This window comes from Papio anubis, chromosome 9, assembly GCF_008728515.1.
Source record: "Papio anubis isolate 15944 chromosome 9, Panubis1.0, whole genome shotgun sequence".
Lineage (NCBI taxonomy): Eukaryota > Metazoa > Chordata > Mammalia > Primates > Cercopithecidae > Papio > Papio anubis.
This window is the reverse complement of record NC_044984.1, coordinates 51,059,602-51,072,144: the sequence shown is the minus strand read 5'-3', so window position 1 is coordinate 51,072,144 and position 12,543 is coordinate 51,059,602. Positions and strand designations below refer to the sequence as shown.

The 12,543-nt window shown below is 49.1% G+C and overlaps 1 protein-coding gene across 6 annotated transcripts in view; it reads left to right on the top strand.

The window, feature by feature from the left end:
• The window catches only part of TIMELESS (timeless circadian regulator), a 43,024-nt gene extending 34,288 nt beyond the window's left edge, over window positions 1-8,736 (top strand). For 2 of the 6 annotated variants that reach the window (XM_003906606.4, XM_009180965.3), the window contains exons 27-29: window positions 2,027-2,249; window positions 2,378-2,476; window positions 2,596-3,257. In XM_003906606.4, coding sequence (XP_003906655.1) covers window positions 2,027-2,249; window positions 2,378-2,476; window positions 2,596-2,666 — 393 coding nt within the window. In that variant the 3' untranslated portion in view covers window positions 2,667-3,257. Of the gene's footprint in view, window positions 1-2,026; window positions 2,250-2,377; window positions 2,477-2,595; window positions 3,260-4,361; window positions 4,616-6,626 lie in introns of those variants that run through there. The other 4 variants (XR_634737.4, XM_009180964.4, XM_009180963.4 and 1 more) reach the window with 4 other exon arrangements.
• The last annotated feature ends 3,807 nt before the right edge of the window (window positions 8,737-12,543 follow it).

Below are 12,543 nucleotides of genomic sequence, written 5' to 3'. Positions count from 1 at the left end.
CCTTGTCATCTCTGACCAAGATTCCTGCAGCAACCATTCTGCTAGTCTTCTTTTCCTCTCTCTAATCTCCCCTTCCCCTAAATCCATCTTCCAGACTGCCCCCAGATTTATCTTTTTAAAATATAGTTTTGATTACAGTTGTCCCTTAGTATCTTGGCAGGAATCTGAGGAGGGATTGGTTCCAGGACCCCCCTGCCCACAGCTACCAAAATCTACAGATGCTCAAGTCCCTTTTTGTAGTATTTGTGAATAACCTAGTTACATCCTCCTGTATACTTTAAGTCATTTCTAGATTACATATAATACCTATACAATGTAAATAATTGTTATACTGTATTTTAAATATATATACATATACATAGAGAGAGACAGACAGACAGACAAGAGTCTCACTCCATTGCCCAGGCTGGAGTGCAGTGACTCAGTCTCGGCTCACTTTTGCCTCAACCTCCCAGGCTCAGGTGATCCTCCCACCTCAGCCTCCTGAGCAGCTGGGACCACAGGCCTATGTCACCACTCCCAGCTAACTTTTTGTATTTTTTGTAGAGATGGGGTTATGCCATGTTGCCCAGGCTGTGTATTATTGTGTAATGTTATGTTGTTATTTTTTATAGTTAATTTTTTTTTAAAATATTGTCGATTTACAGCGTTTTGAATCCACAGATTCAGAACTTCTGGATATGGAGGGTCAAGTCCCCTGTCCAGAGCCCTTGATGATTCCTTACTGCTTGCAGGACAGAATCCACAAATTCCAAATGGCATGCCCATCCTTGGCCAACCTTTGCAGCCTCACAGCCACACCACTCACACACCAACTTTACATCATCGTCACCCTGGTAGGCTTTTTCATGCCTCCAAATGGCTAATCATGCCTGTCCCTCTATGGAAGGCTGCAACCGTGCACACAAGGTGACACACACCCACTCCATCTGTCTTACTGATGGACCTCTACGCAGTCTTCAAGAGTCTGCTCAATTGTCACCTTGTCAGAGAAGCAGTCCCTGTCATTCTTTCAACCCCTGAAGTAAAAATAATCACTTTTGCAGTTGTGATTTGTTCATTCCCCTGATGCAACCTCAGTCCTGTGGAATCTGCCAGGTACGATGGCTCATGCCTGTAACCCCAGCACTTTGGGAGGCCGAGGCAGGCGGATTAGCTGAGGTCAGGAGTTCAAGACCAGCCTGGCCAACATGGCAAAACCCTGTCTCTACTAGAAATACAAAACTTAGCCTGGTATGGTGGTAGGTGCCTGTAGTCCCAGCTACTTGGGAGGCTGAGGCAGGAGAATTGCTTGAACCCGGGAGGGTGAGGTTGCAGTGAGCTTTTATCACTTTGCCATGGTACTCCAGCCTGGGTGACAGAGTGAGATTCTGCCTCAAAAAAAAAAAAAAAAAAAAATCCTGTGATATTACGGCACATTTGTTATTTTTCCCATTGGATTTGAGTTATTTGAGAGCGAGGATCATACCCGATTCACCTTTACATCCCCAGGATTTATTTATTTATTTATTCAGTTAACAACTATAGCCAGGTGTAATGGCTCATGCCTGTAATCGCAGCACTTTGGGAGGCTGAGGTGGGAGGATCATTTGAGACTGGCCTGGGCAACACAGCAAGACCCTGTTTCTACAAAAAATTATGAAGCAGTTGGGCATCATGGTGGCATCATGGCACCCCCGTGGTCCTAGCTACTTGAGAGGCTGAGGCGGGAGGATAGCTTGAGCCCAAGAGATCGAGACTACAGTGGACTATACTTGTGCCACTGCACTTCAGCCCGAGTGACAGAGGCAGACCCCTTCTCATTTGAAAAAAAAAAGAACAACCAAAAAAACCTATACTTACTGGGAACCTCCTAATGTAGCAGGCACTGTGCTAGGCATTGGTTATATCTTGAATAAATAAGTATTAAGTAGAGTTCACAACCCTTGTGGATCTTCACCAATGCTGGGTCATATATATTCAATGAATATCAAACTGGGGAACAAGAGGCTGGTCCTTTCCCTTTTCAACTTCTTGGCCCCTGTAGGAAACCTTCTGGCGAATTCCAGCCAAGCTGAGTCCTACCCAGCTCCGGAGGGTAGCAGCAGCTTTGAATCAACCAGAGGAGGAACAGAAGCTGCAGCCAGAGCTACAGCCTGAAGTCCCTGGAGAGGAAGGCTCTGATGAGGAGCACTGTAAAGAGCACCGACCACAAGCCCTGAGGGCCCTCTTGCTAACCCACAAGAAGAAAGGCCTGGCGTCCCCAGAGGGTAATAGTGCGACAGCCATCTTCTGAGTATTAACGTGTCAGCCATGTTGGTCTAGAGGGCAGGAAAGGTATATTGAGAATATGAGGACTGAGTTCCTGATTTTGTGTCATTATTTATGGTCATTGCAGAGGAAGACACTGTTGGTAAAGAGCAGCTGAAGACAGCACCCAAGAAGCGACAGTTGCTGGACAGTGACGAGGAACAGGAAGATGAGGGCAGAAACAGAGGTAGGGAATTGGATGGACCTTCTTTTTCTTCTCTAATCCTGAAGACAAACTCTACCACCTCCTTACCCCTGAACATATTTAGATATTCTCTCTCTCTCTCACCCCTGTTGTTCCCACAGCACCAGAGTTGGCAGCTCCAAGAATCCAAAAGAAGAAACGATTTCAGATTGAGGATGATGAGGATGACTGAAGAGCTAAGAAGCCTAGGGGTAGAGATAGACACGTTTTTAGATGGTACATTTAAGTCAGAGTTGGAAGGGTCATACAGGACCCAGACACTCCTCTTACCGGACAGAGCAGTACAATCCTGGCTCTTCCACGAATTTAGGCTGACAAACTTCAGCAGCAGTATTGGCCTTCTCTGCTATCAGTCTTTGTTTCTCCCAGTTTTTATTGGTATGCCCCAGCAGTTCTCTGGGGATTTATTCCTTTTCTTCTAGGAACCATTTCTTTTGATTATTAGAGCTCCTTAGCAAATAAGAGGAGCGAATGAAATAGAGAAAGCACCCTGGACCCCTCTTACTGGTCTGTTCCTTTTGGCTTTCTCTTGGAGGCAGGCCCCCGCATCAGATAGGGAGCTTTATGACATGACAGGTGGGGGTTTTGTACCACTTTTGGAAGATACCAGATGCCTCTGTCCTCATTTTCTTTCCTGTGATCATCCTCTAGATACCAGATAGAGCCCCATTCCTGCATTTGAGATAGGGCTGGAATATAGTACTCTAGATGACGAACGTTTTTGCTTTATGTTTGGTATTAAACATGTAAGAGTAGAAGTTCTGATCTCAGTCTGACTTGTCAGTATATCTGAGTTCCCCAGCCCTTCCCCTGCTGTGCTTTTTTTTTTTTTGAGACGATGTCTCGCTCTGTCGCCCAGGCTGGAGTGCAGTGGCCGGATCTCAGCTCACTGCAAGCTCCGCCTCCCGGGTTTGCGCCATTCTCCTGCCTCAGGCTCCCGAGTAGCTGGGACTACAGGCGCCCGCCACCGCGCCCGGCTAGTTTTTTTTGTATTTGTTTTAGTAGAGACGGGGTTTCACCGTGTTAGCCAGGATGGTCTCGATCTCCTGACCTTGTGATCCGCCCATCTCGGCCTCCCAAAGTGCTGGGATTACAGGCTTGAGCCACCGCGCCCGGCCCCCTGCTGTGCTCTTGAAAGAAGAACTTAAACATTTTAGGGTAAAAAGAGAACAGCAGACCGGCACAGTGACTCAAGCCTGTTGTCCCAGCACTTTGGGAGGCTGAGACCGGCAGATCACTTGAGGTCAGGAGTTTGAGACCAGCCTGGACAACATGGCGAAACCCCGTCTCCACTAAAAATACAAAAATTAGCCAGCCATGGTGGCAAGCGCCTGTAATCCCAGCTACTCAGGTAGCTGAGGTAGGAGAATCGCCTGAACCCAGGAGGCAGACAGAGGTTGCAGTGAGCCAAGGTCACGCCAGTGCGTATGTCTGGGTGACAGAGCGAGACTCTGTCTCAAAAAAAAAAAAAAAAAAGACCAACAACCCCTTTTCTTCTGCTTTCCCTGCAGAAGACACAGAAAAGCATTTTTACGTCTAGATCCTTTTGTCTAGGGTAAATTCTTAGGGTGACAAGAGTATGCAGCAGGAAGAAGGAGGAGCCACAAAGGAAGAGAAGCCAACTTGTTGGCATGGGGCATAGAAAAGGACAAAATCTAGGCAGGAAAAGGATGGATACATACTGCAAATATTATGTTCTTACGCATTCTTGGGAATGTCAGCTTTCTTGCTCCCTGTGCTTCTAGCTGAGATAGGGCGAAGATGAGATTCAGAAAATAGCCATTCAGCTCAGGAAAGCTCCTAAGTAAAGGATGGATTTGGATTGTCCTGTTGCTTTGACTTTTTATTTTTATTTTTTCCTGAACAGATGAGGATCTCTCATAGCCTCTAAAAGTAGGAGTGAAGCTATTTCCATGGTAATTGAAGTTTCCAAGGGCTAGACACTTTCTAGCTCTGGCCAGTCTTGGTGTCTCTTCATCCTGAGCCTTTCTCCACCTCCCAGCCTGAGCGCTGCTTCCTTCCAGCAGGGCTGCTCTGTTGTCCCCGCCATGATCCGGGCTGTGCTGCTCCTTTGCTGTGTCCTGCTGTCCCCAGTGTCTGCCTTTTTTTTTTTTTTTTTTTGAGATGAAGTCTCGCTCTGTCGCCCAGGCTGGAGTACGGCAGCGTGATCTTAGCTCACTGCAGCCTCTGCCTCCCGGGTTCAAGTGATTCTCTTGCCGTAGCCTCCCAAGTAGCTGGAATTACAGGTACGAGCCACCACGCCCAGCAAATTTTTTGTATTTTTAGTAGAGACAGGATTTCACCATGTTGGCCAGGCTGGTCTTGAACTCCTGACCGCAGGTGATCTGCCTGCCTTGGCCTCCCAAAGTGCTGGGATTACAAGCGTAAGCCACCATGCTCGGCCTAGCGGCTGCCTTTTTTTTTTTTTTTTTCCTGTGATGGAATCTCACTCTATCGCTCAGGCTGGAGTGTAGTGATGCAATATCAGTTCACTGCAACCTCTGGCTCCTGGGTTCAAGCAATTCTCCTGCCTCAGCCTCCTGAGTAGCTGGGATTACAAGCATGCACCATCACACCTGGCTAATTTTTGTATTTTTAGTAAAGATGGGGGTTCATCATGTTGGCCAGGCTGGTCTGGAACTCCTGACCTCAAGTGATCCTCCCACCTCGGCCTCCCAAAGTGATGAGATTACAGGCATGAACCACCGCATCTGGCCGTGGCTGCCTTTTTAAGAAATGCCCAGAACTGGACCCTGACCTTCCATCACTCTTTGAAATTTCCAGCCCCAGTTTCTTCTACCAGTATTTATCAGATAGAAAATTTACTACATATTAGGCTCAAGAGGTGTTTTTATCCTTTTCTGTTTATTTACCCTTTGGAAATTTTTAAATTTTTAAATGAGAAGAGGAGTAAAAAGCTATTTCTTACATATTTGAGTCACAGCCATCTGATTTCTCCTTATTCTGGGTCTCTGTCTTAGATTAGACTGGGAATGTGGGAGCAAGAGGTAGATACTGCTTTTGCAGCATTTCTGACTCCTGAACAAGCTCTGATTAGTCAGTATGTATCAGTTCAGGTATAGATTGGGAGAACCTATAGATCATGATGACGGTCATACATGTATGAAAGGGAGAAAGACCTGTAATCCCAGCACTTTGGGAGGCCGAGACGGGTGGATCACGAGGTCAGGAGATCGAGACCATCCTGGCTAACACGGTGAAACCCCGTCTCTACTAAAAAAAATACAAAAAACTAGCCGGGCGAGGTGGCGGGCGCCTGTAGTCCCAGCTACTCGGGAGGCTGAGGCAGGAGAATGGCGTGAACCCGGGAGGCGGAGCTTGCAGTGAGCTGAGATCCAGCCACTGCACTTCAGCCTGGGCGACAGAGCGAGACTCCGTCTCAAAAAAAAAAAAAAAAAAAAAAAAAAGAAAGGGAGAAAGAGAAAAATTACAGTGCTACTCAGAAAATCTTGGCCAAGTTGATACAGAGCCCCAGAGTGAAGATTACATGACTGAGTAGTCCCATGTCTGGCAGACTTGGCCGGGCTCTAGCACTGTCCGCCAGTCATTGTCTCAGAGCAACCTGTAGAGAGGGATGCTACTGCGATCACTGCAGAACATCCTAAGGAGTGGAAACCTAAGTCTGTCGGCCAAGTAGAATGTTCACTCTGTGTTCTCCTGAAGGGAGATCTGAGCAGAGCACCACAGGACAAATAGGCAAATGTTTGCCAAAATTGGGCCCCTTATTGACCTTAGAGATAAGCAACTGTCCCCTCTCATGAGACAGAGCACTGGGACTGGAACAACCTACCCAGGAAAGCCTATCTCTCACTGACTGGCCTCTGGTAATTTGGGGCTCTCAAATATTTAAGTAGAAAGTGAAGCAGAGGAAGGCCCTGGTGACCTGGGAATAGGAGAAGTCAAATAAGATCAGTAGGGTACAATTTCCTATGTAATTGGGCTGTAACCTAAAATGAACCCAAGCCTGGAGGTAATGGGCGAGTGAAACGGTCTCTGTTTTCTAACTCCCACTTCAGCTGATCATTTACTGCTATGTGTTGCATACACTCTGGCTGCCATTTCATATGGAACCCAAACTAAGGCCCTGATGTCCCTTGCTTCGTATTTGCAGACCCTGATTCTACCAGACCTGGCTTCCAAAGTTCCTGCCTGGTTTCTTCCATATGTCCTCTCTACCCAGAATCTAGTGGGCCCGGCACTAAGGAAAGCCCTGGAGCAGGCTGACTACTAAATTTGATACCAGGCCCTGCAGATTTGGCTATACAGGGTGGGATGTGTGAAAGCCACATAGTCCCATACACACCAGCTCCAAGGATTCTGGAATTTCAGTGGCATAAGGAGGAGCATGCCAGGTGATACCATGGCCTCTGTTCTGCAGATGTTAAGACAGGATTCAGTCAGACCCAGGAAAAGCCAGACGCGTCTTTTCCACTGAGTACTGTGAGCAGGGGCAGGAATATCCTGAGCACAATGTGTTCCAGTTTTTGCCAGGAGTGGGAACCTACTGATGGCAGTGGTGGCCCATCTGGAGTGGTCACTGCGAAGACGCCAGCTGCAGCCGGGGAGGTGTGGTGGGGGCTGCATGTTCCATGGAACCAGGGAGAGCCAGGAACAGGCAGGAGCCCTGCCCGCTTCCAAGTTGGCAGGTCCCCACCCTCCTGGGTACAGCTACAGCAGCACAGCTACAGCTGTGGATCCAGGCATCCCTATGCTCTTAGGGGCCAGCAAAGCCTCACTGCCCCCACAGGCTCAGAAGTGCCTGCTCCCACTGCATAGCCTCTTCCCACTCTGTTTTTGAAGCAAAGTTGAGGCCAAGCCCATCACTGTTGTGACCTGGCCATGTGTGCGCACCCTCCTGGCGGTGCTGACACACCAGCCCCCTGCCATCTTGGCCCCCTACAAACTTTGGACACTGACAAACATGAGAGAGAGACTGAAGGGGAGCCAAGGGTGGCTTGGCAGGGGCCTGAAAGTGCCCCTCAGCAGGAACAGCTTAGGTCCCGTGGATGACATTATTGATGATGGCAGGAGGCAGACTCCTGGGCAGAAAGGTGCAGGTCCAGTGAAGTCCCACCTTCAAGCCAGGGACAGCCTGAAGGCTGGGGGCCAGACTGTCACTTCCAGGTGGAGTCCATCACCCAGAATGAGAACTCACGATGCTTATTCTGGGCCGTCCATGGCCCAATCAGCATGCACTTCCTCCCTTCTGCAGCCCATAAAAACCTCGGACTTAGCCAAACTCACAGAGACATCAAATCGACCTGCCTGTGGAAAGGAGCTACTCTCTGCTGGTCTCCTGAGAGCTGTTGTGTCGCTCAGTGAAGCTCCTCTCTGCCCTACCATCCAGTTGTCTGTGTACCTCATTGTTCCTGGATGTGGACGAGAACTCAGGACCCACAGAATGGTGGAACTGAAAGAACTGTAACACAAACAGGGCTGAAACACGACTTCCACCCCCCGCCGCCCCTGCCACTCCACTGCTTGCTGCTTTGTGGGCGACTAGAAGAGAAGAGATGTGGCCCTTTGAGGAGCCCAGACCCAGGGGCTCCTAGAACCAGGGCTATGACACCCTCTTTGGGGCTCTGCAGTTTCTGGTGTTTCCAAGCTCCCAGGTGCCACCGCATTCCCTGGTGCCTGCAGTGGAAGCTCCTTGCAGTATGCCTGGTCCAGCCACAACCTCACATGGAGCCGGTACCTGGAGCTGCCTGCCTGCTGCACCCGGCATGCCTGGCTATGCACAGTGTGGCCAGACCCTGTGCTCACACACCCTTTGCTGCTGCACACCTGGTTCACCCATGGCAGGCATGGGATCCAGGCTGGTAGCGCAAGCAGAGCGCAGCCTGCTGGGCCAAATGGGTGGAACAAGCACAGCGAGCCCAAGCAACACTTGGGTAAAGGCACTACTGGCCACAGAGGTTTCCAGCTGGAAAAGGGACATCCCAAGAATCCCATGACACTACTATAAACAGGCACAGCTTTGTACTATGCTGCTCAGATAGAACTGGTCAGACAAGGCCAATGGGTCAGAGGTAGTTCTGCTAGAGGTGAGTCTCGCTGAAGAGCCATAGCTTAGAGCCTGGGACTGGGAGTTTTGTGCTATAGGAAAATTGGATAGGAATAGAAGGGATGAATTCTAATTTTTTGGCAGTATGTGGTGTTCAAAATCCAAAATAAACATCACGGGCCGGGCGCGGTGGCTCAAGCCTGTAATCCCAGCACTTTGGGAGTACGGCGGATCATGAGGTCAGGAGATCGAGACTATCCTGGCTAACATACAATGAAACTCCCTGGCCTCTTACTAAAAAATACAAAAACTAGCCGGGCGAGGCATGGCTTGAAGTCCCAGCTACTGAGGCTGAGGCAGGAGAATGGTGGAACTCCGAGGCGGAGCTTGGTGAGCTGAGATCCGCTACTGCACTCCAGTTTGTGATAGAGGCCAGACTCGGGCTCTTGCACCAAAAAAAATAAAATAAAATAAACATCACTTGATATCCATAGGATACACAATGATGAAAAATACAATGATTAAAAAACATGCTGGCCAGATGTGGTGGCTCATGCCAGCAGTGCCAGTACTTTGGGGGGCTGAGGTGAGAGTATCACTTTACCCCAGGAGTTTGAGACAAGCCTGGGCAACATAATGGAATCTTGTCTCTACAAAGAATTTCAAACATCAGCCAGACATGTTGGCTGAGGCAGGAGGATCTCTTGAGCCCAGGAGTTTGAGGTTACAGTGAGCTATGATTGTCACTGCACTCCAGCCTGAACAATAGAGCAACACCCTGTCTCTTAACAACAACAACAAAAAAAAAGCGCCAGTGATTTTAAATGTGTTGAGGTTTCTTCTATGGCCCAGATACAGTATACCTTGGTGAGTGTTCTATAGGTACTTGAGAATGTGCATTCTGCTGTTGGAGTATTCTATAAATGTCAGTTAGATTGGTTGATGATATTAAGTTCTTCTATATTCTTGCTGACTTTGTACGTAATAAGTCTATCAGTTGTTGAAAGAAGAGTATTAAAGTCACCAACTATAATACTGGATTTATCTGTTTTTTTCTTTTAGTTCTGTTATTATTATTTGTAAATAGAGACTGGGTTTCTCTTTGTCACCTAGGCTGCAGTGCAGTGGTGTAATCATAGCTCACTGCAGCCTCAAACTCCTGGGCTCAAGCTATCCTCCCATCTCAGCCTCCCAAGCAGCTACAACTACAGGTACCTATGCCTGGCTAATTTTTAATTTTTCATTTTTTTTTAATGTTTGTAGAGATGGGATCTCACCATCTTGCTCAGGCTAGTCTTTTACTCCTGGGCTCAAATGATCCTCCTGCTTCAGCCTCCCAAAGTGCTGGTGGTGGCAGAGGCAGCTGCCATCATGCCAACTGTGCAGCTGGGGCTGCACATTCCATTAGCCTGCCCCTTTTGAGTTGGGATGGGAGCTCCTGGGGTGCTGCTACAGCTGCCTAAAGTGCAGCTGCAGATCCAGGCCTCCTGCTCTATGAAGCAGGCAGGACCCCCACCCTCCTGGGCAGGACAGCCACCCAAACCACAACTATAGATCTGAGCCTCTCTGTGCTCTTGGGGGAAAGCCAGGAGCAAGCAGGATCTACCTTCCCGGGCGCCGCTGCAGCTACCCTCCCAGGTGCAGGAGCCAGGTTTTTCTTCAGCTTACACCCTCAGGGGACCCAGGAAGGACCCTCCCTCATCCCTGCAGGCTCGGGGGTGTCTGCCTGCCTTCTCTCCACTACTGGCGGCTGCTCCAATCTTGGAGCAGGGGTTGGGGCCAACCCTGGGGGCCATGAATGGCAGCAGGAGAGAGACTGATTCCTGGGCAGAAGGGGGTGGGTCCGCAGTAAGGCCCCACCTTTGGGCCAGGGAAGACCTGAAGGCTGGGAGCTGGGCTGCCAGTCCCGTGGAGCAGAGTGAGGACTTGTGGTACCTCTTCCAGGCTTGCCCATGGCTGCCCATGGGCCAACTGGCACACACTTTCCCCTCTGAGGTCCGTGGGTTCAGCCAGAGCAGGGCAGAGGATGGCCAGAGGATAGAGGGCAGAGATACCACAGGCCACCCTCTTCAGGGCCTCGTCTCTGCTGAGAGCTGAATGCTCCATGGGACGACCTGTCTACAGAGAGGAGCTACCCACTGTGGGTCTCCTCTGACCTGTTTTTTTGTTTTTTTTGGTTTTTTTTTTTTTTTTGAGACAGTCTCACTCTGTTGCCCAGGCTGCAGTGCAGTAGTGTGATCTCAGCTCTGCCTCCTGGGTTCAAGCAATTCTCGTGCCTCAGCCACCCTAGTAGCTGGGATTACAGGTGTGCACCACCACTCCCAGCTAATTTTTGTATTATTAGTAGAGTCGGGGTTTCACCATGTTGGCCAGGCAGGTCTTGAATGCCTGACCTCAAGTGATCCACCTGCCTCAGCCTCCCAAAGTGCTGGGGTTACAGGCATGAGCCACTGTGCCCGGCCTCCTCTGTGCTGTTCTAACACTAAATAAAACTCTTCATCTTCTTCACCCTTCATTTGTCTGTGTCCCTCATTCTTCCTGGATTCAGGACAAGAACTCAGGCACCATGGCCACAGACGTTTTTAGCCAGAAAAAATTGACACCCGGCTGGGTGCAGTGGCTCACGCCTGTAATCCCAGCACTTTGGGAGGCCGAGGTGGGCGAATCACCTGAGGTTGGGAGTTCGAGACCAGCCTGACCAACGTGGAGAAACTCCGGCTCTACTAAAAATACAAAATTAGCCGGGCGTGGTGGCGCATGTCTGTAATCCCAGCTACTCGGGAGGCTGAGGCAGGAGAATCACTTGAACCCGGGAGGCGGAGGTTGCAGTGACCCAAGATCTCACCATTGCACTCCAGCCTGGGCAACAAGAGTGAAACTCTGCCTCAAAAAAAAAAAAAAAAAAAAATTGACACCCCAGAGATCCCATGATATTTTGGGGGCTTGTCCAGGATCTGCAGAAGGGTGAGTAAAAGCAATTCTGTCCATTTTTTCGACATCTTTAAACTCCACAATAGTCAAAATGAAGAAAAAATACCAGGCCTCTGTCAGCCAGTTAAAAGTAACTAGCACAGCTGCCAGACTTAAGACATGGAGGACAGGCTTGCTGGGGAGGACATTTTCAACCCCCCACCACCCTCAGGTATTGGGAATATTGGCTTTGTTCCAGCCCAGTTTCCCCTCACTGAGGTCTATCTGTCACATGGGACTGGAAGGAGGTCCTAGGGTAACTGAGGGTATCTGGTCGAGGCCACACCTTGGTGTTATCCAAAAGCCCTTGGACTAACTCCAGTCCCCAGCTGCCCATTGGGGTGTTGGCACTAGGACCTCCAGTCTTTTTTATTGTTGTTTATCTATTTCTTGCTTTCTTTCGAGGCTGTCATGGTTCCTATCTTTTATATACAATGTTAAATTGTAACACCTGCCTCCACAGCTTCACCTGCTTGTGATAGGGCGGCGACATCCTTAAATGTTAAGGATGTTGTTACAAACCAGAGATTACTGGGTAGAATGAGCATTTGGCTTAGTCATCAAGTATAAAATAGAAGGTTAAAGGTACCACAAAGCAAAGTGTGCCTTCATATCTGTATGTAAATTTGTGGTGAAAATGTTCTTGTAATTTACTTGATTGCCAACTTAGGGCCAAGCACCTTGAGGCACAGAAAAGAAGCATTTCCTCAGGAAAAAAGCTTTTCTGTAAACACAAAGGCAAATGGTCCAAGGTCCTTTATGTGCAGGCCTTCTTTGCCTTGCAAGGTGACCCAGACCTTTGCCAACATTGTAGGATTGATTCAGCCCTCCTAGTGGCCATCTCAGGAGAGGCTGCAAGGGGCAATCCCAGGGAACTGGGGAAGCAAATCCCAGAGGTACCTCCAGCAGGGGAATCAACTCCCTCTGCTGCTCCCTATCCAGGTTCTTTTCCAAGCTTGCCTCATCCTAGAAATCATTTTAGCTGTTCCCAGTCTCACTCCTGCCCCTACAACAGATGCCTGGTGAATATGGCCCCATTAAGGTCCAGGTCTCC